General features: G+C 48.3%; 2 protein-coding genes and 2 long non-coding RNA genes across 9 annotated transcripts in view; 2 read left to right on the top strand and 2 right to left on the bottom strand.

The window, feature by feature from the left end:
* ADNP (activity dependent neuroprotector homeobox) overlaps positions 1 to 4,377 on the bottom strand; it is a 37,520-nt gene extending 33,143 nt beyond the window's left edge. The window contains exon 1 of the mRNA XM_008250426.4: positions 4,257 to 4,377. The gene's annotated coding sequence lies outside the window, so the exon portion shown is untranslated. The remainder of the gene's footprint in view (positions 1 to 4,256) is intronic.
* LOC127487350 (uncharacterized) overlaps positions 1 to 26,459 on the top strand; it is a 1,183,652-nt gene that overhangs the window by 410,187 nt on the left and 747,006 nt on the right. The window lies entirely within an intron of this gene.
* Positions 82 to 4,358, top strand: LOC103345623 (uncharacterized). 3 transcript variants are annotated; one of them, XR_007914125.2, is made up of 4 exons: positions 84 to 217; positions 1,102 to 1,534; positions 2,000 to 3,371; positions 4,224 to 4,358. It is a non-coding gene; the product is annotated as an uncharacterized lncRNA (long non-coding RNA). The 3 variants fall into 3 exon arrangements; XR_007914123.2 differs by lacking the exon at positions 1,102 to 1,534 and having other exon boundaries at positions 82 to 217; positions 2,000 to 2,052; XR_007914124.2 differs by lacking the exon at positions 1,102 to 1,534 and having other exon boundaries at positions 82 to 217.
* DPM1 (dolichyl-phosphate mannosyltransferase subunit 1, catalytic) lies at positions 1,821 to 26,276 on the bottom strand. Of its 4 annotated transcripts, none has more exons than XM_008250430.4 (9): positions 26,116 to 26,276; positions 23,151 to 23,250; positions 15,181 to 15,214; positions 12,333 to 12,409; positions 12,219 to 12,244; positions 10,438 to 10,533; positions 6,592 to 6,729; positions 4,257 to 4,371; positions 1,821 to 2,071 (listed from the first exon to the last, which is right to left on the bottom strand). In XM_008250430.4, exons 1-9 carry the CDS (start codon positions 26,274 to 26,276, stop codon positions 1,994 to 1,996), a joined length of 825 nt encoding a protein of 274 aa, XP_008248652.1. In that variant the 3' UTR covers positions 1,821 to 1,993. The 4 variants fall into 4 exon arrangements, with proteins under 4 accessions (XP_008248652.1, XP_069907790.1, XP_008248651.1 ...); XM_070051689.1 differs by having other exon boundaries at positions 6,592 to 6,660; XM_008250429.4 differs by lacking the exon at positions 1,821 to 2,071 and adding an exon at positions 2,653 to 3,254.

The following is a 26,459-nucleotide window of genomic DNA, read 5'->3' as shown; positions in this document are numbered from 1 at the left end:
AGGGGGCACAAGATGGCGGCGGCCGGGGGGGCGGGAGTTCAGCTCATGGATCCCGGCGGGCGGCGGAGGGGAGACCGGGCCGGCGGAGGCGGCGGCGGCAACGGGCGGGGGAGGGGGCCGATCCCGCGTCTCCCCTCAGCAGACAATACAAGCGCCTCGGAGCGAGTCCCCGAACCTGCCCTAGCCAAAATGGCGGCCGAGAAAGAGCGGAAGTGACGTAAGTGCCTCATTAGCATAAGAGGACTCATTGTCCAGCTAAGTGGGGGGGGCGGTGGGGAGGCAGGACCCTCTCCCCCCCATGCCCCCCAGGGGCGACCCTCCTGCTCCCACCCGGGCTTGCAACTAACTTTTCCTGAGGAAGGGTGCCCCCAGCACCCCCACCCTCGCCTAAGGTAAATTATATAATCCCCACTGAGGGGAGCTCTCGCGAGAACCAGGATTTGCCATTGACCCACTAGGAGGCGCCGTGGATAATGGCCGCAGTGCGCTCCCGGGGCCGTGTGCTCGGCGGGCGCCTTCCTCTGGCCGCAGCGCCGGCGGCGGAGGCAGAAGCAGCGGGCCGCAGCACGCCCAGCACTCAGTCAGGTGGCCGTGCTGGGGATCCCTGCGCGGGCCCAGATGGGCCTGGACTACATCTGGCGGGAGGGTGCGCGGGGCGCCTGGGCGGCTCCACGTGCCTGCAGCCCCGCGCGCTCCTGGGCTGGGCAGCAGCGGGAAGGCTCCGGACGCCTCCCGCCCTCGTGCTTCACACCCCGGCTCGGCCGTGGACGGGGCACAGCCCCGCGGGGCGCTCCGTGGACGGGGCAGGCTGCTGCTGTCCCGGGACCTCACAGTCTGGGCTCTCGTCCTTGGCCCGAGGAGACCAGACGGGACCCCAGTGCGCGGGGGCGCGGAGCCTCACGCCCCGTGCTCCGCAGCCCTAGGGGCTGCACAGTGAGGATGGTACTCGGTCAGCTCCCGTCCAGCCCAACTGCTGCCTGGCCGCCTCCCGTTCCCGAAGGCATCTACGCTAGACTGCGTCTTGAGTTTCGGTTAAACGCACTGAACCTAAGTGCCAATGGTGCTGACCCACGCCTGAGTCCACTATGTGATCTGCTCCAGCTGCAGTGAGAGCGGGTCACACCGTACGGCACATCCCCAGTGAAGCCAACTCCACTGCAAGCGGCGTGAACGGTTACACGGAGCTCCCTGCCCAAGACCTCAGTCAGCAAGTGTAACAATCGGTCTTTGCTCGAACGCCAGCAGGCCACCAATTCCCGAACTGTGATAAAGTACATCTGCAGAAGCCAAGTCAGTATCGCAGTGGACAACGGAGGCAAAGGCGGAGGAGGCAAAGGCAAGCCACCCAACGCCAAGGCCCGGAGACTGCCCGCTGACTCCGGAGGGCAGGCCAGAGTCAGCGCGGACGACACCGGAGTCCCTTGCGTTTCCCTGCTACAGCTCTCCGTACAACGGTAGCACAAGCACAAACGGAGAACATCTGGATTTCATCCTTGGCCACGTTTGTGAAGCAAGAGAGATGCTGGATTCAGATGTCAGTGTTGAGAGTGACTTTGGTGTTTCAGTCACCAGATGCACCACCCAAAGGCATCTAGATAGTCCAGGTTCCTTCCTAAGTGGTTTCCCAGCGGTGCGAGAGCGTCCCTGCTGGCACGCACTCCGCACTCGCACGCCCACAGAGTCTGTGACGAGGGCAGTCGCTCGTCTAGGGAGGCGGGAGAGCGCCCCGAGGGTCTCGGGGTTATCTCATTTCTGCTCCATATACTGGACACTAAACACTTAACTTTGGGTTTAGGGTAAAGAAAATATATCCCAGACACTTGAGGATATCACACTTCTATTATTACAACTCAAAACCACGTTTACAAGCACTAATTAATTTTCCAGTTGCTACTGATGAGGAAAAGTCACTACCCCAGGCTCCCTGGTGGGCCAGCTGAACAGCTCTGGGCAAAAGGGAATACAACAGTGGTGGCTCTTACTGGAATGTGTATTACAGGTTCAACGATGAAGACGAAGAGGATTTATGTTCAAAATGGTGCCAAAGCATTTGTAAGTCTAGTATTCGTTTCTGGTAGGGTCAGAGAGAAACACAAATGAAAACGGAAGGCCTTCAGGAAAATGTAGTTATTAGGATCCCTGTTCACTAAATATGACAAATAGCTGAGACATTTATTTACAAAGAAAAGTCCACTTGACCTCAAGCATACTGTCATTACTCATTTCATAGACACTACAGGAGCCAAAAGCTATGCTACGATTTCTGTGGTTCAATACCTGCTTTAGAGAAGCTTGGTAAGTGGGATTTTCGCCCTGGCCTTACTGAGCAACTTACCCAGCAGTTTAACTGACAGGAGATATGAGCTACTGGGAAGATTCTGTCATATTAGTAAGGATACAGGAGCTCGGTGGAGGGTCTTGAAATAGCATGAAAACAAATGTTTTCAGTAAAATGTGTAAAAATCGCTGTAACTGCTACGTTTATGCCTGTTACCAGTACTTCCTTATTGATAGAGGTTATGCTCAACAGAGAAGACAGACACTGTGCAGTTAACTGCTGCCCCGCTTCCTTCCAACTCCCAGTCCACACGCTGCACACTTCACTGGCAGACGGCTCCCCATTCAGCAGCTAGAAAGAACCCAACTCAACAGTGTGCTCCAAGTGTCCTCTTTAATCTGCTGTGAGAAGCTGGAGACATTATTTTAAGGAAAGGCTAGATGTCTGTATTTTTTAATTCATACAGAAATCATGAATGTTCTTAACCTATATCTTCTGGTACAATCTAGGTATAAAGAACTACGACTCCAGGTTATATAGGGAATATTTCACTTTCTCATGTAAGAAATTCTGGATTCATATGCTCTAATGAAGTCAATATTTTATGCAAAAAAAATCCATATACATTTATTCATAGGTCTTAATACAGCAAAACATAAATCAAAGTGGAGAACATTGCCCATTCAACCAGTAAATTTGAAATTGTTTAATTTTTAGTATAAAATGGAGCTTTTCCACAAAATGTATCTGCATGGGATTCACCTTCCCTTCTGCTTCATGCTCTAAGAGTACATTTACAGACAGCAGTAATCAGGCTGCTCTCTTGCTTACATTCACATGAACATGGTAAGCACAAAGGAGCAACCGTCTTTTATGTAGTAGCGAAAAGAGTCAATAATCCTTTCAAGAATGAGACTATTTCATTTCCTCCCAACTTGGATTCACCATAAACACGATCCACAAATGATATTGGAACCTAGTTGAGAAAACAGTACAGTCAGTCTTCAAGACACCAGACAGGACGTCCAGAGCTGCAGGCCGCCGTGACTCACACAACAGACCAAGGCTGAGTCCTGCAGTCCTGGGTTCTCAGGTAAGGTCAGGAGTGGAGACCTGGGAGCTCTGCAGCTCCGGTCTTTACACAGGGCCAGCTGTGAGGCAGCAGGTTTCAGGGAACTATCCTATTGCCAAGTAAAGCCACGTGCATGGAGTCTGGTGCAGCCGTCAAGGCCCTGCTCGGGACACCCCGGCCAGGGCCAGTCCCAGCAACGCTTGGGATTGCAGCTTCCTGCTAATGTGCATCCTGGGCAGGAGCAGGAAACGGCTCAGGCGCTCAGGTCTCTGCCACCCCCTGGGAAACCCAGGCTTCGGCTTGGCCAGCCCTCGCTGTTTTGGGCATTTTGGGAAGTGAACCAGAGGATAGGAGATCTTCTGTCTCCATTTCCCTGCCTTTCAAATTAAGTACAAATTTAAAACTGTAAAATGACCCTCCTCTTTTAGCCATTGCTGTGACTTAGCAGTAAGTTAAAAAATCCTGTAACTTCTACAAGAGAACTAGCATTTTAGGGACGCTGTTTTCTTGTTTTAAGTTTTCGTCTTAAATGAAGTCTTTGCAGAAAGCTCACTAGCCAGTCCTGACTACTGTGAATGTCCCAGCACCTCGCGCCAGGCTTCTGGCCACTTTGGTCTATTCACAGGGAACGGCCGCAGTGGCCTCAGTGTGCAGTTCAGGGCCTCAGGCTGATGAGGGAGGGCGGCAGATTCAGCCCGTGACGCTGACCACAAGGTAGCACCGGGGCGCAGGAGGTGCCAGCTACTTTCCATCATTTGAAAGGAAAGTTCCTTCTACTTAAATCTTGGTAGGCTCTATTAACTTCATAGCTATGGAGGTTACTTTTTTTTTAAATAAGAAATCTAAACCTTACTGTTGCTTTCTCTTATTCAGAATGTGGCATGTTACTTGGTGCCAGCTGCGTACCTCAGCAATGGTGTAATTCAGCTGCCGGGCCCGAACAATCATCTCCATCTGGAAGACGTAGCCTTTAGAAACGCACTTTTCTATCAACTTTTGTAGAACTTCTTTTCGATATAATCTGTAAGAAACCAGAAAATAGTAAACACCTATATAAACACACTCATTTGTGTACACGGGTCCTGCACTTTCAAACAAAGGTTCACTGGTATGTATAAAGCCTCAAACTTTCACTAGCCATTGGAATGCAGAAATGTTCAGACAGTTGACGACTGTGATACATTTGTCTTGAACAAGGCCATGAAATATTTCCTAAATATTTTGGAGTAATTTTGAAAATGAACTCTCAGTATCTTTTAGAGAATCATATTCCTGTTACACAATCATAAATTGTGATAAAATGAATCTGATAAAGGACCTCCCATTAATTTTTTTTATTGCCTTAAACTATGTTTCAAGTTGAAAGAGGAGACACTGTTCTAACTATTGAACAGCCAAGCTGACAGATGACGGTGGAGCAGCAGTGCGCCACAGACAGGCCGGAGCTCAGGAGCAGGCATTCCCCAATCAACATGTGCGCCCGAGTTCTATTTCCCAACACTTCCTCAGGAAACTCCCTGGAGTAGACGAAGTCTCTCTAGGATGAATCTGTTTAGAGCCTCAGTGGGTAGGAAGGCAGTAATTTATACTATTTTTTATTTAATTTTTAACTAAAACCAGGAGGAGCGGTTTAGTATAACTTTGTTCTGTTCGAGGGTAAGGCCACTCAGAGCTACAAAGCCCAAGGGTCGTCTCTGAACTCATAGTTTCCCCTAAGCTTCCTCCAAGGCTCCTCTACCTTTTCAAGAGGCTTTTGAGTGGGCATCAGACAACAGCACAGCCCTTAGAAGAACCTGAGCGAGCTTAATGTACACACTCCTTTATCTATACAGATTCTGCAAGGATTCTTTTAAGAAATTTGGAAAAACTATTGAAAGTTGAGAACATAACATTAGCAATATTTACTCAAACAACAAGTATTCAGCCAGCAGTATATTGGAGTAAACTAAAAACCGAGTAAAGACGTAACACACCAAATGATGTTAAGTGCAGAGGGAGGATTGGGATTTGGGTGGGAAAGACAGTAACGGTACAGTATCTTGGTACTGCCTTCAAAATTGGGATTAGGCTATGAATTCTTTGAAGAGTCATCTTATACCAAGACATTAATTTCTCCTCACTGCCAACTCTCTCTCTTCTGCTCTCCCACAGTATCTTTAAAAGTAAGTAAAATCGTAAGTGTGAAGCAAATGATTCCTTAAATAGAATTAGGACCCAGGTATTCTTTGCTGTTAAATGGCTGTTATGCCAGACTGCATCTCCTCAGTCTTTTTCTTATTTTGTAAAACACAACCAATTCCTAAATCTAAGGATTTAATGACAAGCAACTCTGTCCAGTAACAAGCTAACTTTAAGGCATGTAGTTAATAAGTCATTACTTTTATGGGAAGACAATAAATTATTTTTGAAACTGTGAAATTAATATGATTCATTTTTAATCTGTTTGGCTGCCCTGCCACTTGTGCAGAACCAAACAACTCACAGTGTCCTCCCTCCCTCCCCCCCCCCTCCCCCCGGGGTTCCGACGGCACTGAGGTGCTTCCACTCTCCCTGCTGTGCTGGGGTCTCCATTCCAAACAACCACAACCGCAGCCCAGAGATGCCACGCGCACTAAGACACCTGCAGCAGAGCACACAGGACTCCTCTGCCGCAAATCTGGATCGGAAGGGATGTACTTACAGGACCCCTCCCTGAAAGCCCCAGCAACCTTCAGTCCACAGCATGGTGAGATAAAGTAGCTCAGGGCAACTGTACCACCTTCGCTCCTTGCTCGCTCGCTTGCTCTCTCCACACACACACACACACACACACACACACACCCCATACATTAAAAACACAAACCTTTGGTCCAGATAAATAAGGGGGAAAATAATTAAACATGGAGAACAAGGTAACTGAGTGACCTCTACATAAATACTACAGATTTTATATTCTGTGGACAGTGCGGCCACTATTTACATAAATGGCAGGGAAATGCCAGGATGCCTCATCACTGTCAGCACGTTGAGTAAACCTGAGCCTTAATACTCATGTTAGCAAGCATATTCACCCAAGTTATGCCTTCTGCTTTCTTAAAGAAAAAGCACAGCATTTCTTTTTAAGATATTTATACTCCATTAGTAGCTTCAGTCTTTTTAGCGTTCCAGAACAAAAACAGAGTAGAAATAAAAAGCATTTCTTTAAAATAGGCATTTTAACACAGACACTCAGGCAAATTATAAATAGAAATTTTCACTGTACCTGAAACTTCCTGTTAGATCAGATGCTCCTGGTCTCAATAAAATCTGGGTAATAAAATTGGCCCCACGGCTGCCAAACAAAACATCCAAATTTTCTTCATAAAATACAATTTCTAAACAAGAAATATTTTCAAGAGTGCTAAAAATGCAAAATTAATTTCAGAAAAGTGTTAGTTCTCTAGAACAAAGAGAAATATTTAGTGGAAGGATATCTGATTCTCAATTTTCAGAAAATAGGGACTGTATTATTTGATGGTGAAATTCACAAGGGACTAGTAATGTAACCATTCTTCTGAACTTGAGGTTAGAAAGGAAAACAGACACTAAAACTCTTATCAACGTCATTATCAGATTACGGATGTCTGGTCAGACAGCAAGAGATCGGGGTTGCTGATGAGTTTCTTTTTCTTTTTTTTTGACAGGCAGAGTGGACAGTGAGAGAGAGAGACAGAGAGAAAGGTCTCCCTTTGCCGTTGGTTCACCCTCCCATGGCCACTGTGGCCGGCGCACCCCGCTGATCCAAAGGCAGGAGCCAGGTGCTTCTCCTGGTCTCCCATGGGGTGCAGGGCCCAAGCACTTGGGCCATCCTCCACTGCACTCCCTGGCCACAGCAGAGAGCTGGCCTGGAAGAGGGGCAACCGGGACAGAATCCGGCGCCCCGACTGGGACTAGAACCCGGTGTGCCGGCGCCGCAAGGCGGAGGATTAGCCTATTGAGCCACGGCGTCGGCCCAAAAAGAGAGTTTCCATCTAGGTCTATGAACACGACCCCTGCCCCGCCCACAGAAAGAGAAAGGTGGGCCAGTGGGAGAGTGACCAAAAGCTCACTCCGTGACTCAGTCTGCTCAGCTACTTTAACAAAATACCACAGCATGGATGGTTTGAACAAGGAAAACCTATTTCTCACAGCTTTTGGAGGCTGGGAAATCCAGCACCAATGCTGGCAGACCTGGTTCCTGCTAAGGGCCCTCTTCCTGCCTTACAGGGCCTCACCTGCAAACTCTCCAGTCTCTACCCAGGAGGACACTAATAATCCCATCCTAGGACCCCCACCCCCAAGACATTACCATGTAAATCTAATTACCTCCCACGGGCTGTAAACCCAACACCAACACTAGGGTGTCAGCAGATGAATCCTGGGGAAAGGAACTCCTAGGTCCCTAACAATGACCTCAGGGCAACTGCTTTAAACTCTCAATCAGTGACAAACTGCAGGAGACTAACAGCTTTCATTAACATCTCAAAAAGATGGCGAGAGCCTGGAGAAAGTGCCTAGTACAGCAGTATAGCAGTTTAGGGGGCTCTGACTCAGAACTTCCAGGAGACAAAGCCCAGGCCTGCCTGGCAAAGATCTTCACACAAAGACCAAGGCTAGGGAACAGAGCTGGGCTGAGGGCTAACAAAAACACTTGCCCCTTCCCTTCCAGTAGATGTCAAAATATTCCAGAAACATAGTTTATCCTCCCAAATGGATTTAAGCAGAAGATGGTGTGTGCCTATTTGTGCATCTGTTCAAGGTAATGCATTTTTAAAATGGGCTCTGAGACCTGGAGTTTATACTTGAAGGCATGCAAACATTAACAACTAATAACAGAAACAACTAACACAACTGAATCACCCGACTAAAAGGTTGTAAAAGGAAGGGGGCACGTGGTGCAGCAGGTTAGGCTGCTGCTGGTGCAGTCTGTCCCAGCTATTCCACTTCTGACCCAGTTTCCTGTTAGTGTGCCTTGGAAGCTGTGGATGAAGGCTTAAGTACTAAGTTCTTGTCACCCACATGGGAGACCCGGATGCAATTCCTGGTTCCTGGCTTCAGCATACCCCAGCCTGGCCATCATGGCCATTTGGGAAGTGAACTAGAGAATGGAAGATTCTCTCACTTTGCCTTTCAAAAAATATTTTTAATCTTTTTCAGATACAGTTGCAACTTGTCTCTGATTGGGACTCCCTAATTTTAAGTTAACATATGAATGACCAAATTCAGAGAGGCCTTAGAGATCAGTCACTGGTTTGCACAACAGAATTACCTGGGAGGCGCCGGCGCCGCGGCTCACTAGGCTAATCCTCCGCCTAGCAGCGCCGGCACACCGGGTTCTAGTCCCGGTTGGGGCGCCGGATTCTGTCCCGGCTGCCCCTCTTCCAGGCCAGCTCTCTGCTGTGGCCCGGGAGTGCAGTGGAGGATGGCCCAGGTGCTTGGGCCCTGCACCCCATGGGAGACCAGGAAAAGCACCTGGCTCCTGGCTCCTGCCATCGGATCAGCGCGCCAGCTGCGGCGGCCATTGGAGGGTGAACCAACGGCAAAAGGAAGACCTTTCTCTCTGTCTCTCTCTCTCACTGTCCACTCTGCCTGTCAAAAAAAAAAAAAAAAAAAAAAGAATTACCTGGGAGGCCTACAGGAACTGCCAATGCTTTTGATACACCCTGGCAGATCCTCATTTAAATAGTAATGCATATGTCAGAGAAAAGGGTATGGATGTGAACAAGGGCAATGGTACTTAATTTTTTCCTATGATTCCAATGTTCAGCAGAGTTAAAAACCACATCTTAACCAATCTATTCATTTCAGGGAAGATAAAGGCTCTTAAATGTTTTAAATGACTGTCCTAAGGTTCAACAGTTAAGCAATCGATTAATTTAATAGGATCACAGGATTCATGAAGTGGGTGACAAAATATACTGATGGTAGGATTGACCTCACCTTCCCAACACCCCAGGAAGTAGGTGAGGCAGATTAAAAATGGTCAGAAGTTCGTTGTGAGTCTTCTCCTCAAAAAGTGAATTCCCTTTCCCCACCCCTTGATTATGGGATGTTCTGACCAAAAAGCTAGTCCTGAGGGACCCCTAAACCCCAGGAGTCAAGAGGCTTTGGAGCTTCTGTCTCTGCACCCTGGACAGTGTCCTCAGAGGCCCACGGAAGGAGCTGGTTTGGTCTTCTGAAGAGGCCACGTCCAGGAAGAACAGAAATGCACCAGCCAACAGCCAGCCCCCACACCAGAGGCGTGAGCGCAGCACTGTGGACCTGTTGGCAGAGCTGACGCTGAAGGCAGCGTAGGAACCACCAGCCAGCCCATGGCAGAGCTGACGCCAAAGGCAGCAAGAAAGGGTAGTTATCTATGCGACTCCAAAGCTCCACTACTTTGGCTGCCGAAAGAAAGCTGAAATAATGAATTGATCTTATTAAAACAGTAAAAATATAAATGTGGGGAGAAACCCTACTTAATACAAAAATATAAATAATTTACTTAAATCAGAACTGAAGTTCTGAAAAAATAATTAAAAAAAAAAAAAAAGACTTATTTATCCATTTGAAAGGCACAGTTAGAGACAGAGAGAGAGGGGGAGAGGCAGAAAGAGAGGGAGAGAGATCTCCCATCCCCTGATTCACTCCCCAAATGGCCACAGTGGCTGTAACTGGGCGGATCCAAAGCCAGGAGCTTCTTCCCAGTCTCCCACGTGGATGACAGGGGCCCAAACACTTGGGACATCTTCCACTACTTTCCCAGGTGCATCAGCAGGGAGCTAGATTGGAAGTGGAGCAGCTGGGACTCACACCAACACCCGTATGGGATGCCAGTGGTGACTTTACCCACTATGGCACAGTGCTGGCCCTCTGCAAAATAAAATCATAAACAAGGTTCAAAGGTTTATGCCTAATATCACCTAATGAAACACAATGAAAGACAACTAATCACAGGAAAAACTGATGGTGGGAAGTGAGCTGGGGCTCCTGATTGGCAGCTACATCTGATTCCGCAGATGTCGGAGCAACAGGGGATTTAATCCCCATGCTCATTATGAATGCATTCCTAGTATCTGAGCAAATGGAGAGATCACAGCAATATACACACCTGATCATTTTTCTTTTCAGATCCCAGCCATAGACACCTCCATTTCCTTTGTAGCGAGTTCCAGAGACAATATCAAAATTCCCTTCCTTTTGTTTCCTGTAGGAAAAACTGAATTAGCTGTCCATTTTAAAAGCTAGTGAGCACTGAACAGAAATTTTCATAAGCTAAACCAGCAGAAATTTTAAGAGAAGCAGAGAAAAAGCTAAATGCTAAGAAATCAGAACTACTGAAAAGTCTTCCAAAGTGGGATTTTCAAGCCTGAATTGTTTTTTATTCTTTTCAAAACATCCCCACAGGTCAACAGAGGTCTATTCCTTTCCCTTTAACAGCTGCAAAAAGGGCTTGTCCACCTCTGTGCTGTTTCCACGGTAGGGCCCAACCTAGTCTCCACCAATAGAACCACAACGAATAGTGCTACAAAAAGTCATAGACTTATATTTATCACTCTCAACGTGGAAGATACTGGATTTGCCAGTCAACAAGCACTTTGCATTCTAATAGGTACTCTCCAAAAAAGTTAGAGCAATACACATTTTCTTTGGCAATACTTGAGTATTATTTTATTGTTTTTAGTTTTTATTTAAGATTTATTTATTTATTTGAAAGTCAGAATGACACAGAGAGAGGAGACGGAGGGGGGGGGGGTCTTCTATCTGATGGTCCACTCCCCAGTTGGCCAGTTGGCTGGAACTGCACCAATCCAAAGCCAGGAGCCTCTTCCAGGTCTCCCACGTGGGTACAGGGACCCAAGGACTTGGGCCATCGTCCACTGCTTTCCCAGGCCATAGCAGATAGATGGAACGGAAGTGCAGCAGCTGGGTCTTGAACCGGTGCCCATATGGGATGCCAGCACTGCAGGCCAGGGCATTAACCCACTGCGCCACAGCGCCGACCCCAATTTTATTTATTTAAGGGTGTGTTCATGTTTAGCATTCCATTGATGGTACTACTAAAAGGGGCTGTTTGTGTTTTTTTTTGAAAGATTGATTTACAGAGATCTTCCATCTGCTGGTTCATTCCCCAAATAGTCACAATGGCCAATCCAAAGCCCGAGCCAGGAGCTGCATCAGGAACTCCCTTGTGGGTGCAGGGGCTCCAGTACTTGAGCTATTCTCCACTGTTTTCCCAAGACACATTCGCAGGGAGCTGGATCAGAATTGGAGTAGCTAGGGCTCACACCGGTACCCACATGGGATGCCAGCATTGTAGGTGGTGGCTTAATCTGCTACACAACAATGGCCCCAGAGGTTCCAAATTTTGGTAAATGAATGGGTCATAAAACAATCAGTGGGGCCGGCGCTGTGGCACAGCGGGTAAAGTCGCCACCTGCAGTGCCAGCATCCCATATGGGTGCCTGCTCAAGTTCCAGCTGCTCCACTTCCGATCCAGCTCTCTGCTGTGGCCTGGAAAAGTAGTGGAAGTTGGCCCAAGTGCTTGGGCCCCTGCATCCGTGTGGGAGACCTGGAAGAAGCTCCTGGCTCCTGGTTTCAGCTCAGTTCTGGCCGTTGTGGCCATCTGGAGAGTGAACCAGCAAATGGAAGACCTCTCTCTTTCTGCCTCTCCTGTCTCTGAGTAACTCTTTCAAATAAATAAAAATAAATCTTTTATATATATATACATATCATTACAGTGTCAGATCTACATTTTAATTAGGTTCAAATATATGTATTTTTGATATAAAACTCAAAATAGCATGTGCAATTTTAATCTAACAAGCCAAAATCAACATAAGATCAACAGTTTCAATCATAATTCTCTCCAATGTTAGAAATAGTACCTACCTAATGAATTCAGGAATAAATTTTGGCTGAAATTTAGAAAGAATAAATAGTAAGTAAGTCAGTAAAATAGGCTAAGACTGTCACAAATAGCCATTAAAGAAATCTGTCACTCACGTGGTGTGACAGATCAGCATCCATTATAATGATGTAGTTCCCTGTAGCATGTTTCATTCCATGAATGTATGCAGTTCCTAAAAATCAAAGTATTTATATCCATAAAAGAGAATCACCAGAAATGCTTTAGAATACATCAAAACAGGGAAGGAACTGCTTCAAACCTGAAAAGCAAACATTAGTCCTCTAAACTGGGAACTTTTAGTAGCAGGATGCGGTAAATGTGTATAATGAACATGGTCAAGAAAGCAGCTCGAAACCCACTTCCCATCCAGAAGCCAACTTAAGAGAAAAGGGTCGGGGGCAGCAATGTGGCACAGAGGGTCAAGCCGCCACCTGTGATGCGGGCATCCCATATGCGCGCCAGTTCCAGACCCCACTGCTCTACTTCCAATGCAGTTCCCAACTAACACACCTGGGAAAGCAGTGGAAGATGGTCAAAGTGTCTGGGCTCTGACACCCAGTGTGGGAAACCTGGGTGGAGTTGCAGGCTTCTGGCTTTGGGCTGGCCCAGCCTCCGCTGTTAACAGCCATTTGGAGAAGAACCAGCAGATGGTCTCCTCTTTCTGTTTTACCTTCTCTATAACTCTGCCTTTCAAGTGAGTAAACAAATCTTTTAAGCTTGTATTTTAAAAGATATATATTTCAGTTTAGCATAGAGATGATACAAAAATCTTACATTCTATAAAATGATTGCACACTGATGGTTTAAAACACCTGTTTTTGTTGGTGGTTTTCCCGTGCCCGCCCACAACACAGCAGAGGCCAGTGCTCTTCTGAGAGACCCCTATATTCTACTGTCAGCTTCCCACTTGTTCTCTCCACTGGTAGATTCAAACTCCAAACACAACATCCCAAAATCACCCCCCCAAACCCCTACTCTGCAACAGGCCACTTAAGAAATGGCACCAATCACCCGATCCCTCTCCCCATATGTCTAGGGATGGTCTTCTGTTTTCTGGCCTTTACCAATGATTTCTAAACTATAATTAAGTCCTATTAAGCTTAGATTCAAACCAGTCAATCCCTTCTCTCATCTACACTTTTATCTGAGACACTATTTTCTTTTTTTTTTTTTTTAATTTGACAGAGTTAGCAGTGTGTGTGTGAGAGAGAGAGAGAGAGAGAGAAAGGTCTTCCTTCTGTTGGTTCACCCCCTAAATGGCCACTACGGCCAGAGCTACGCCAATCCAAAGCCAGGAGTCAGGTGCCTCTTCGTGGTCTCCCCTGGGGGTGCAGGGCCCAAGCACTTGGGCCATCTTCTACTGCCCTCCAAGGCCACAGCAGAGAGCTGGACTGGAAGAAGAGCAACCGGGACTAGAACTGGCGCCCATATGGGATGCCGGCACCGCAGGCAGAGGATTAACCAAGTGAGCCACGGCACTGGCCCCGAGACACTACTTTCTGATTCCTGGCTTACCACCCAACAAGCGTCTCTGCTTCTGTTCTTCCCAAGACTCCAAATCCATGTTTACAAAAACAGTCCACAGAGTATCTTTATTCAGTAAGCATGGTACACTAGGACCTTGCTCCAGCATTTGAGGTCAAAGATGTAGCCAGCAATTACTCAGTTATCTTCATGCCTAAAAGTCCCTCACTCAAGGACTTGACAGGAGCAAGACCTGGGCTTCCGCATTTCCAAGCCTCAAACCATCACAAGAACTTTTACTGGCAATGCTGAACGCTCTGAACACTCTGAACCAACTATCCATGGTTTCTGTGTGTCACTGAGCACAAAGTCTTGCCAACTTTCACGGCAATTTTCAGGTACTTTCAATGCCAAAGAACTTCCTGGATTCAGATACCCCGAATATTTGATGACCTCCAGGAGAGTAGGTTTCAATTCTGCAGAGCTTTCTCTATATTCCCAAATCTTACAATAGAAGCACACCAACCCAGAGGTCAGAGCTGTGGCGCAGCGGGTTAACGCCCTGGCCTGCAGTGCCAGCATCCCATATGGGTGCCGGTTCAAGTCCTGGCTGCTCCACTTCCAATCCAGCTCTGTTATGGCCTGGGAAAGCAGAATACGGCCCAATGCCTTGGGCCCCTGCACCCGCGTGGGAGATCTGGAAGAAACTCCTGGCTCCTGATCGGCACGGCTCTGGCTGTAGCGGTCAATTTGGGAGTGAACCATCAGATGGAAGCTCTAGCATGCGTGTGTGCACTCATACTCTCTCTCTCCTCTCTGTGTAATTCTTTCAAACAAATAAATCTTTTTTGGGAAAAAAAAAACTTTCTGCACCTGTAAGTTAAAAGATATTGCAAGGTTTGCAGCTAAGGCAATGCACTGCCCTCACACCCACCCTCTGGCCCTACCCTACGCGGTGCTGTACACAAGGTATTACATGTCCCGGGCCTCCACAGCTCTGGGAGGTACAGGCGGAGAGGGAGAGGGAAACACCTAGTGGCCTCCCTTCTCTGTCTCTTCCTCTATGGCTCCAGCTCCTGCCAACTACAGCCCATCTACAATCGAGAGCTCCCTATGGTGGCCTGGGTTCCCAGGCCCTAAAAACACCACCTCCTCCCCCTGCAGCCCCGCGCCTAGGAGTGCTGGTGACCTCCGACACTCAGCAGCTCAGCTCCACTGCTCCCTCTGGCTTCTCAGCAACTCCTTCCGCTGGTCGGGGTCCCTGCATTGCATCCCCTGCACCGACTGACTCCGGGGAGGTCTTGCTTCCCTCAGTGGGCCTGACTGACACAGGCAACCCAAGCTAAACCACTGAAACGTCACTACGATCACTACGAACCCTCACAGGAGGTTACTGCATTTTGGCCCTGTTCCCAAACGGGAGCATTCACACTGGATAATCTTAACAGGTATGAGAGAGGGGTTGGGAGCTCTCCTTACCTAGCCCCAACTTCTTCTCTCGAGGTCTCAGAAGCTGCAGGAATAAGAAATGGTAAAGTTTTAACACCAATAAAGAAAAACCCAACTATTTTTAATTGTATTTCATTCACGTAAGCGCATACTTCTTTTAACAAATTTACCTACATACACCAGGCCTCAAGGCACCGTGTGTGTCACATGTTTTGCCCAAGTTAAAAAAAAAAAAAAAAAGCATCTGGTACCAAACCATTAGTTTTTTTTTTTTGGACAGGCAGAGTGGACAGTGAGAGAGAGGGAGACAGAGAAAGGTCTTCCTTTTCCGTTGGTTCACCCCCAATGGCCGCTGCGGCTGGTGCACTGAGCTGAGCTGAAGCCAGGAGCCAGGTGCCTCTCCTGGTCTCCCATGCGGGTGCAGGGCCCAAGGACTTGGGCTGTCCTCCACTGCCTTCCCGGCCACAGCAGAGAGCTGGACTGGAAGAGGAGCAACCGGGACAGAATCCAGCGCCCAGACTGGGATCAGAACCTGGTGTGCCGGCGCCGCAGGCGGAAGATTAGCCTAGTGAGCCGCAGCACCGGCCTAAACCATTAGTTTTAAGGAAAAGTGACATTGTATAACTCTAACCCTACAGGCAAAATTTTAAACATATTTTTTTGGTGCCATCCACCGTTTTTTTTTTTTTAAAGATTTATTTACTTATTTGAAAGGCGGAGTGGCAGAGGCAGAGAGACAAAAAGATCGTCCATCTGCTAGTTCACTCTCTAAATGGCTGCAATGGCCAGAGCTGGGCCAATCCGAAGCCAGGAGCTTCTTCCAGGTCTCCCACGTGGGTGCAGGGGCCCAAGGACTTGGGCCATCTTCTACTGCTTTCCCAGGCCACAGCAGAGAGCTATGAACTGGAGCAGTCAGGTCTCCAACCAGTGCTCATATGGGATTCTGGCACTGCAGGCCACAGCGCCAACAACACCATTTGCCATTTTAAACAATATGCCTTCACATCTATCAGCTGATTCGTGATTTTTAAACAATATTTACAATTCTTCCTAAAGAAATTGAGTCTTTTAACCCATTATTCTTCACTTTCTCAGACTATCTGATACCATGTTTGTTTTCTCAATTCCCTTTGTAATTTTAAATGCTGATATCACTCTTCCTCCATCAACTTTCAGACTTTTAAAAATAATATTTATTTATTGACTCGAACAGCAGAGTTATAGAGAGAGATCTTCTGTCCACTGGGTCACTCCCCAAATAGCCACAACAGCCAGGCTGAAGCCAGGAGCTTCATCCAGGTCTCCCACATGGGTATAGGGGTTCAAGCACCTGGGCTACCCTCTGCTTCTTTCCCAGGCACATGATCAGGGAGCTGGATCAGGATTTGGACAATCAGCACCAGTATGGGATGCTGGTGTTGTGGGTGGTGGCTAACTGACAGCGGCAGCCCCTTGATTTTACACTTGAACAAATTCATGCGATCTGATGACATTACAAGGTTAACAAAAAGGTTTCTAACCTTTTTGCTTCAAACTTGGATCCCTACTGCAATGTTCAGCTTTTTTCCTTTAGGCTGAAAACGTTCCAAAAGTTTGCCAAATGTCTGACTCCAGCTTGGCAGACTCACCAGGACCATGTCTTGCCCACTTCCGCATTTCCCGGTGGGCGTCAGGCTGCCTCAGATCGCAGTTCTTCAACAAAGCACCTCCGGTTTAATGCAAGCTGGATTAAATTTAAAAAATTCTGAACTTCCGGCAGCCTGCTGCAGGTCTTGGGAAGGAACAGTAACAGATAAACACATTCCTTTCTGATAAGAACTGACAGAGAGCAAGACATTCAGTCACAGGTCCGTAAAGACAGAAAGACAACAAGCTGTGTCAGGGACAGGCATCTGGCCTAGTGGTTGACATGGCCTGGACACCCATATTCCACACTGGAGTGTGAGCATTTGACTCCTGGCTCTGCTCCTGGAACCTAGGGAGGCAACAGGTGATGGCTCAAGTGGCTGGATCTCTGATACCCACGTGGGAAAACTAATTTGGGTTCCTGGCTCCCAGCTTCAACCTGGTCCAGCACCAGCACCAGCACCAGCACCAGCTGGCTGTCATAGGCGTTTTGGGGAATGTCCCAGCAGATGAGGAAACCTTTGTCTCTCAATACTGATAAAATACTAACTCCATCTGATATCTGCCCTGAAAAATAAAATCTTTAATGTTCATCTGATATCTACTTTAACTGTTTCAGCTAGAAAAAAATTTTAAAAGATTACTTTATTACTCATATTTTTCAGAATGTTCAACAGTTACATAAAGTATTAAACAATGTTGCATATAACACTATAGAACAGTTACAAGAAATAGAGTGATCTGGTGAAAAGATCTCCAAGATAGAATTAAAATGACACAGGAAAACTGCCAGTTAAAGGCAAAAATGTGAGTGGCATTGTAGCACAGCAGGTTAAGCCGCTGCCCGTGACACTGGCATCCCACGAGTGCTGGTTTGAGTCCTGGCTCCTCCACAGTTGAGCCAGCTCCCTACTAAGGTGCCTGAGAAAGCAGAGGAATGCAATCTATGTGGCAGGCCCAGGCGTCAGCCTGGCCCAGTCTCTGACATTGCAGCCACTGCAGAGTGAACCAGCGGGTAGAAGATTTCTCTCTGGAACTCCACCTTTCAAATAAATAAATAGGTCTTTTTTCTTTTTTTAAAGATTTACTTATTTATCTGAAAGAGTTACAGAGGGAGAGAGAGGCAGAGAGAGGTCTTCCATACGCTGGTTCACACCCCAGTTGGCTGCAACGGCCGGAGCTGCACCGATCCAAAGCCAGGAGCCAGGAGCTTCTTCTGGGTCTCCCATGCAGGTGCAGGACCCAAGGCCTTGGGCTGTCTTTTACTGCTTTCCCAGGCTGTAGCAGAGAGCTGGATCAGAAGTGGAGCAGCAGGGACTCAAACAGGTGCCCATATGGGATGCCGGCACTGCATGTGGCAGCTTTACCTGCTACGCCACAGTGCTGGCCCTGTAAGTAAGTCTTACACAACGTAGTGTACAAAAGGTACACATATATGCAGAAAAATGCTCGCTGAACTGTCGGGCCAGGCCGCCCCTGGGGAAGGAACTGGGGTACAGATGATGAAATTTACATTGTAGTAATTTCCAGTTGATTCTACTTCGTGTGCGGAACTTTTACTGTCCCACACTCCCCAAGCCTCTCCTCCTGGCCTGGATCTGCTGTCCCCTTCATGGGGAGGCAGATGGCACGGCAGGTGCAGCCGCACTGCCTCACTGGAATCCGGCTTCACTGCTCCTCTGCGGTGTGAGCGAGGGCAGGCAAGGGGGCAAAGCAGACCCTCCCCGCGTAGGGCGGACATGAGGAACAGGCAGGGGATTCAGGCGCAGTGCTAGCAGGAGCTCTGAGCACACCCTCCTTCAAGCATTCTGGCACAGCTGCGTATGAAATACTTCATCAAACACTACAGTCGGACAAGACTCCCGCAAAAACTTTTATCACTGAAAGTATTCAAAAAAGATGAGCAGAAAATATTTCAAGTTATGTGACTATACTTAAAAACATACTACACGTGCCAAGGTTTTAATCTGCTTTATGTTCACTGTAACAAAGGTATAAATATTTTTGAAAGTTATATTGCCAGGTGATCCTTCAGAAAAACAATTAGCAATTTATATTAAGATCAACAGGATCCGAGTTTTGCCATACTTCCAAAAACACAAAGTTAGAAGGAAGGAACAAAATTAAAGTAGGGGCCAGCCCAAAGGTTAAAGACATTGATCAGGATGCCCACGCCCCAGAGCAGAGCACCTGGGTTGATACTTGGGGCTCCAGCTCCTGATTCCACCCTCCTGCTAATCCAGACCCTGGGAGGCAACAGCGATGGTGCAAGCTGGGTTCCTGCCACCCACACGAAGGCCTGTACTAAGTTCCTGGCTGCCTTCTTTGGTCGCAACCCAGCCCAGGCTACGGCAGGCATCTGGGGAGTGAACAAGCAAACAGGGGCTCTCTGTCTTATCCCTCAAAAAATTAAAAAGTCAAAACAAGTTGAAAGGCTAATTATACTCTCCTCCTATTCTGAAATGCTTCTCTCATCAGTGAGGCTCAGTTTACTTTTTTCATGTTTACATGCCATCTGCAGTTCTTATTTCACTAATTAACTGTTTGGCTGGGGTACCGATACTGTTAAAGACAGTATATTCTAATATTTTGGGATAGTTAGGTTTAATTTAAAAAAGATTTATGTATTATGAAAGTCAGGGTCAGAAAGAGAGAGAGAGGGAGAAAGGGAGAGAGGGAAAAGGGAGAAAGGGAGAGAGGGGGGGGAGGAAGAGAAAGAAAGAGAGAGAAAGAGAGGAAGAGAGAGGAAGAGAGAGGAAGAGAGAGGAAGAGAGAGAGAGAGAGAGAGAGAAACAGATCTTTCAGCCACTGGTTCATTCCCCAGATGGCTGCAACACCCAGTGCTGGGCCAGGCCAAAGCCAGGAGCTTCACCTGGGTTTCCCACGTGAGTGCAGGGGCCCAAACACTTGGGCCATCTTCCACTGCTTTTCCCAGGTCATCAGGAAGGAGCTGGATTGAAGTGGAGCAGCAGGACATGAACAGGCGCCCATGTGGAATGCTGGCGTCACAGGCGCAGCCTTATTCACTACAACACAATGCTGGCTCTGGGCTTAATATTTTAAGGAATCAAATTTCTCAAATTTATAGTCATGTCTGATGTTTTAAATATATGAACATGTATTACATCTTATTATCAGAACTTTTTTTTTTTTTTGACAGGCAGTGTTAGTGAGAGAGAGAGACAGAGAGAAAGGTCTTCCTTCCGTTGGTTCACCTCCCAAACGGCTGCTGCAGCTGGCACGCTGCACCAATCCGAAGCCAGGAGCCAGGTGCTTCCTCCTGGTCTCCCATGTGGGTGCAGGGCCCAAGGACTTGGGCCATCCTCCACTGCCTTCCCGGGCCACAGCAGAGAGCTGGACTGGAAGAGGAGCAACTGGGACAGAATCCAGCGCCCCAACCGGGACTAGAACCCGGTGTGCCGGCGCCGCAGGTGGAGGATTAGCCAAGTGAGCCGCGGCGCCAGCCCAGAACAGGTTTTTAAAACACTAAGTCACAAAATAATATCAAACTAGTAGTACTGAGGATCTACTACAGATACACTAATGCTACCTTGTACCTCTGGAATCCTCAGAGTACAGATCTCAAGTGCCCTCACCTGCTTCAGACGCGCGATGTCACACAGAAGGCCAAGTAACACAGTGATGAACGAGGTCATTAACCTGCTGTGATAACCACTTCACACTGCACACTGTAAACACACACGCTTTTGTTTACTGATTATACCTCAGCGAATCTGGAGGAAATGAGTTGGAAGATGAAACAAACTACATGAAGCAAAGGTAACAGGAGTCGCCCACGTGGCAAGGCGGAAGTGCCCCAGGGCATCCTGCCTGCTCGGTGCCCACTCAGGGGTTCAGCAGGCGGCCCCACGGGTGTGAGCTCACTGCTGCTCTTTCCCAGCCAGCCAGGGACACCTGCAAAGAGACTGAGCCTGCCGGCCGCTTCCTCACCTACAGCGTTTCCGAAAGCACGTGGTCCTTGTTCTTTTTGCCAGTTTGAAAGGCAGCTGACAAGTTTCTGTGCTGACTATTCTCTCAGAGAGAATCTTACTGGCCACCGCAAAAAAATTAAGAATGACTGTTTTCTCATTATTTGAATTTTACTGGCTTGACAGGGAAAATGGAACTCTTTGAGGACAACCGTGTTTTAGAATATGGAAGACCGACAGCGAGAGTCCCTAAAAGTAGTGACCAATCACACCCCACGGCTGAGATGCTGACAGACGTGCTCAAATACTGCCACAGTCTATGTAAACACAACATTCGAGTACTTTATACACAGAAATGCCAATCAGGGCCTGTGGCCCAGGGATTCTCGAAGAAAAACTGGGGAACTTTTGACAAAAATATGAACTTAGTATCACTGGAAATCTCTGCTAAATGACTGAAAATGGTCAACTTTGTACCTCTTTCTGTATTCCTGTGTACTGGGAGGTTTTCAGAGGGAACCTGAGATGTGACCGCCTGTGATCTACTCGTTTGTGAGACAATCTGAAACAAACCTACAGCACTGGACAGATTCAGCACATACACATTTCCCTTAAAGTCAGCCCACCAACCAAGACCTACAGCTGACACTCACTTTTTTTTTTTTTTTTTCAAAGATTTATCCATTCACATGAAAGTCAGAGCCACACAGAGAGAGGAGAGGCAGAGAGAGAGAGAGAGAGAAAGAGGTCCTCCATCTGCTGGCTCACTCCCCAGCTGGCAGCAACGGCCAGGGCTGTGCTGATCCGAAGTCGGGAGCCCTCTCTGGGTCTCCCAGGTGGGCGCAGGGCCCAAGGGCTTGGGCCATCCTCCATTGCCCCCTCCAGGCCACAGCAGAGAGCCAGACTGGAAGTGGCCCAGCAGGGACCAGAACCCACACCCATATGTGATGCCGGCATTGCAGGCGGCGGCCTCACCTACCACGCCACAGCGCTGGCCCTGACACTCAGTTGGATAAACTATTGCTTCTATATTAGGTTCAAGAGTATCTGGAACTGGTGACCGTTTATGATTGATTACCATTTCCTGAAATCCAACCATCACTAAAGGTGTTTCAAGATACTTCTCTGTTTACACCAATGGCTCTCTACTGGGGGAAATGAAATGCTGCCCCCAAACACATCTTTGGTTGCCAGCTGGGAAGGGATGGTGTTGCTGGCACCTGGTGGGTGGAATCCAGGTACTGCTAAGTATCCTACAATGCACAGGGCAGCATCCCACAGCAAAGAATTACCTGATCCCAAACGTCAAAAGTGTCAAGTCAGAGAAACTCTGATCCACGATAAATTACCAATATAAATTACCGAAAAAAGACCCAATGCCTACCATGTGTTCTCTAAATCTGCACTTTTAACCGCATGCTTTTGGCCCAAGAATTATCCAAAGAGGATATCAGGAGTATACCGAAACATATATAAATCCAGAACAATGATCAAAAATAAAATTTATGAAGCCACTACAAAATAAACTCTAGGGGCTGGCGCTGTGACACACGTTAATCCTCTGCCTGCAGTGCCAGCATCCTATATGAGCGCCAGCTCTGGTCCCGGCTGTCTTCTTCCGATCCAGCTCCCTGCTGTGGCCTGGGAAAGCAGTGGACGGCGGCCCAAGTGCTGGGCCCTGCACTGCGGGGGACCCGGAGGAGGCTCCCGGCTTCAGATCGGCCCAGCTGCAGCTGCTGCATCCATCTGGGAGCCAACTAGCAGACAGAGACATTTCTCTCTGCCTCTCCCTCTCAAGTAAATAAAATTTACTTATTGATTGATAAATAAAATAAATAAAATTGTAACTCCACCTCTCAAATAAATAAAATCTTTTAAAAAACAAAATAAAATGGGGCCGACGCCGTGACGCAGGTTAATTCTCCGCCTGCAGCGCCGGCATCCCATATGGGCCCCGGGTTCTAGTCCCGGTTGCCCCTCTTCCAGGCCAGCTCTCTGCTGTGGCCAGGGAGTGCAGTGGAGGATGGCCCAAGTGCTTGGGCCCTGCACCCCATGGGAGACGGGAAGGAAGCACCTGGCTCCTGGCTTCGGATCGGAGTAGCTCCGGCTGTAGCAGCCATTTGGTGAGTGAATCAATGGAAGGAAGACCTTTCTGTCTCTGCCTCTCACTGTCTGTAACTCTACCTCTCAAATAAATAAATAAATAAAATCTTAAAAAAAGAAAAAAGATAAACTTCATCCAAATACTCCTCCTGCTGTAAAGTTACCACTGACTCAACACTCCAGAGTCTATTTCAAGCACCGTAAGTACGTACTGGACTCCAAGCGTAAGCTGCTCTTTAAATTTCCAGTTTCCAGGCACACAGGTTCAATTTAAGCACTGTTCACAGCTCATCTCCTCACAACACAAACACAACTCACACGACAGGAAAACATCTCACTCACAATTCTGTCTGACCCGTAGATCCTCTCCAGCTGTTCAGCCACATCTCTTGTTCCATCTGGGCTCCCATCATCTATGATTATAATTTCATAGTTGATTCCACTGCAAAAAAAAAAAGTGCATTCATACTCAGAGGTAACGTTAGCACGTTTACAGACAATCTTTAAAATCACGAACTCTTCACCAGCACCAGAAGATCTACTGCCAGGAGTCACTACGGAAAACAGCAAAATTTTGTGCTTTACCTCCAAACCTAATACATTGCTAACAAAAAAAAAAAAAAAAAAAAACTACCGTAAAGTCCTAAGATATTAGAGCCCTCACACAGAAAACATACCTTTTAGATTAAAAAAAGGAAGAGAATTTGTGTGTGGGCGTACACTCCCAAATTTCACTCAAATCTTCACGTGCCTCCTTTGGAAATCTAATTCTTAACCTTGACTCTATGCTAGTTATGTAAAACATCTCAGAGCCCGCATGGGCACCGCGGATTAAGCCGCCACCTGCAATACGGGCATTCCTGATCGGTTTTTGAGTCAGATTTGAATCCCGGTTGCTCTTTCTTTCTTTCTTTTTGACAGGCAGAGTTAGACAGTGAGAGGGACAAAGACAAAGGTCTTCCTTCCGTTGGTTCACTCACCACAGGGCCACTACAGCAGGACTATGGCAACCCAAAACCAGGAGCCAGGGCCTCTTCCTGGTCTCCCATGCGGGTGCAGGGCCCAAGCACTTGAGCCATCCTACACTGCCTTCCCGGGCCACAGCAGACAGCTGGACTGGAAGAGGAGCAACTGGGACTAGAACCAGGTGCCCATATGGGATGCCGGTGCCACAGGCGGAGGATTAACCTAGTGAGCCAGGGTGCCGGCCCCCAGTAGCTGCTCTACTTTCAATCCAGCTCCCAGCTAATGTGCCTGTGAACGCAGCAGAAGATGGTGAAGTGCTGGGGGCCATCACACACGTGGGAGATCCGGATGGAGCGCCTGGCTTCCGCCTGGCCACGTGAGGAGTGAACCAGTGGATGGACAATCTGGCCCCCAAGTCTATCTTTCAAATAAATAAACCTCTTTCAAAAACTTCAAAAAGTACTTTAAACAGTAACTCAAGTCAAACTCCACAGCTGATTATCACTTTTTCAATTTAATCCTGAGATTAATAATCAGTAATAAATTTAAGAAAACCCAGTTTAGGCCGGTGCCGCGGTTCACTAGGCTAATCCTCCACCTAGCAGCGCCAGCACACTGGGTTCTAGTCCTGGTCGGGGCGCCGGATTCTGTCCTGGTTGCCCCTCTTCCAGGCCAGCTCTCTGCTGTGGCCCGGGAGTGCAGTGGAGGATGGCCCAAGTGCTTGGGCCCTGCACCCCATGGGAGACCAGGAGAAGCACCTGGCTCCTGCCTTCGGATCAGCGCAGTGCGCCGGCCGCAGTGGCCATTGGAGGGTGAACCAACGGAAAAAGGAAGACCTTTCTCTCTCACTATCCACTCTGCCTGTCCAAAAAAAAAAAAAAAAAAAAAAAAAAAAAAAACCAGTTTAGAACGGCAATAACCTTCTAAACCACTACTTCAAATCGCACCCATTTTCCCACACCGTAAAATTAAGACCAGAATTATGAAAGACATCCTTGCTTGGGAATTAACATGTTACTTTGCATTACGAAAACAAGCCAGTGCAACACGTGGGCACACATACTACACGGATAAACGTGATCTCCACCCTGTCTCCCCAGCTGTCCCAAAGGCAGACCTAACCCCACGGCCCAACGCTGTTTCCTCTTGAACTGCTCCAGGAGACGCACACACGGCACCCACAGAGGCTCTCAAGTCAGTCTCCGCGACCCGTCCGTTCTCCCAGAGTGAAAAACAGTGACTTCAGCCTCCCACTGCGCTCAGTTTGGTCACGCTAAGGGTTCCGGCAGAGCCGCGTCTCCCACCCCACTTCGAAGAAAGCAGCCGGTGACCGCTGAAGCCCCAGCTGTCTGCTTCCCTTACTGAACCTGATTCTGACTTTCAAAAAAATCCACCCGGAAACCATGAGCAGAAAAACCTCACAGAAAAAAACAAAAACAAAAACAAAATAAAAACACACAAAATCAGAATACAAACCCGAACCAAGACTGGCTACGCGATGGTTAATTTCTCTAATTTGGAAAGGACTTGCAGAATTCAAAATAAAAAGATAAACAACTAAATAGGAAAAAGGACAGCTTTAAAAAAAGAAACAGACAGAGAGGCCACGGAAGTGAAGCTGTATCTAAGGATCCGGTTAGACGCAAGGTAACAGCCATACGGAAAATTGCCCAACATTCAAAACGATTCGCTATGTGTGTTCAGAGGAAAAACCACCTTTAAAGGTATCCACAGCATGAATCGTTTCTGTCGCCGCAGAGCGAGTTACTTCGTAACAAGATCTTAGATCTTGAAAAAAAAAAAAAATTGCGTAACACTTCCCAATTCCAACTCCGAGGCCCTGCAGCTCCCGACAACCACGACCAGCGTCCGGCAGGGCGCCGGGAGGACCCTCTGCGGCCCCCTCCTCTCCAGAAAGGCGCCCGTGCCCAGCGGGGCTCGGACCCGTCGCCGCCCGAACCTCACGCTTACGTAAGCGGCGCGGGGCGCCCGGCTCCAGCCGCAGGTGCGGCCCGCCCAGGGAGGATCTCAGCCTCGCCCCCAGACCCTTCTAAGAAGAAAAACAAAAACAAAAACAAAAAAGCGGGAGGCGGAGGGAACGGGGGGGGGGCTTATCACAAAGACAAGCGGGTGTCTCCCCCAAACCCAACGGCAGGCCTGCGAGCCCGAGCAGCCCCCGCCGCGGCTCTCCTCGCACGGCTCCCGTCACCTTGGCCTCGTCCCCAAGACCTCCTGCGGGAACCCGAAGGCCGGGCAGGGCCGCCCCGCGCGGCCAAGGCCGACACCCGGCCGGGGGAAGCCAGCTCATCTCATCCCGCAGGAGGCCGGCAGGGCGCGCTACCTCTCGGAGAAGCTTTTCACCAGCAGCCACACAACGAGCGGCAGGTTCTCACGCTCGTTGTAGGTCGGCAAGAGCACGGAATACTTGTCCTGTCGCCGCCCGCGTCCCGCCGGCTCGCGCCGAGGTCCGGGGAGCGCCCGACTCCCTTCCGTGGAGGCCATGGCGGAACTGCGCGAGGCGCCGGAAGCGGAATTACGTAAGAGCCGCGCGGAAAGGGGCGGGTCGGACCGTACCAAGTTCCGGGAGAGGGGGACGGCTAGCTGTTCCTCGCTTTCCGACCTCTATGCGGTCCAGTGAAAATATTAGAAACCTGAGAATCTGTCAAGTTGAAGCCTAAGGTTTCC

Source organism: Oryctolagus cuniculus, chromosome 11 (genome assembly GCF_964237555.1).
Source record: "Oryctolagus cuniculus chromosome 11, mOryCun1.1, whole genome shotgun sequence".
NCBI lineage: Eukaryota > Metazoa > Chordata > Mammalia > Lagomorpha > Leporidae > Oryctolagus > Oryctolagus cuniculus.
The sequence above is the reverse complement of the archived record's forward strand: the minus strand, read 5'-3'. Positions and strand labels throughout refer to the sequence as shown.

Excerpts from the sequence above, each read along its gene's own strand:
- DPM1 (XM_008250429.4), bottom strand. The coding sequence starts at position 26,276 with ATGGCCTCCACGGAAGGGAGTCGGGCGCTCCCCGGACCTCGGCGCGAG. Across the intron at positions 12,410-15,180 it reads AGAGAAGAAGTTGGGGCTAG|GAACTGCATACATTCATGGA; the intron begins GTAAGGAGAGCT and ends TTTGATTTTTAG. Across the intron at positions 12,245-12,332 it reads ATGCTGATCTGTCACACCAC|CCAAAATTTATTCCTGAATT; the intron begins GTGAGTGACAGA and ends TCTAAATTTCAG.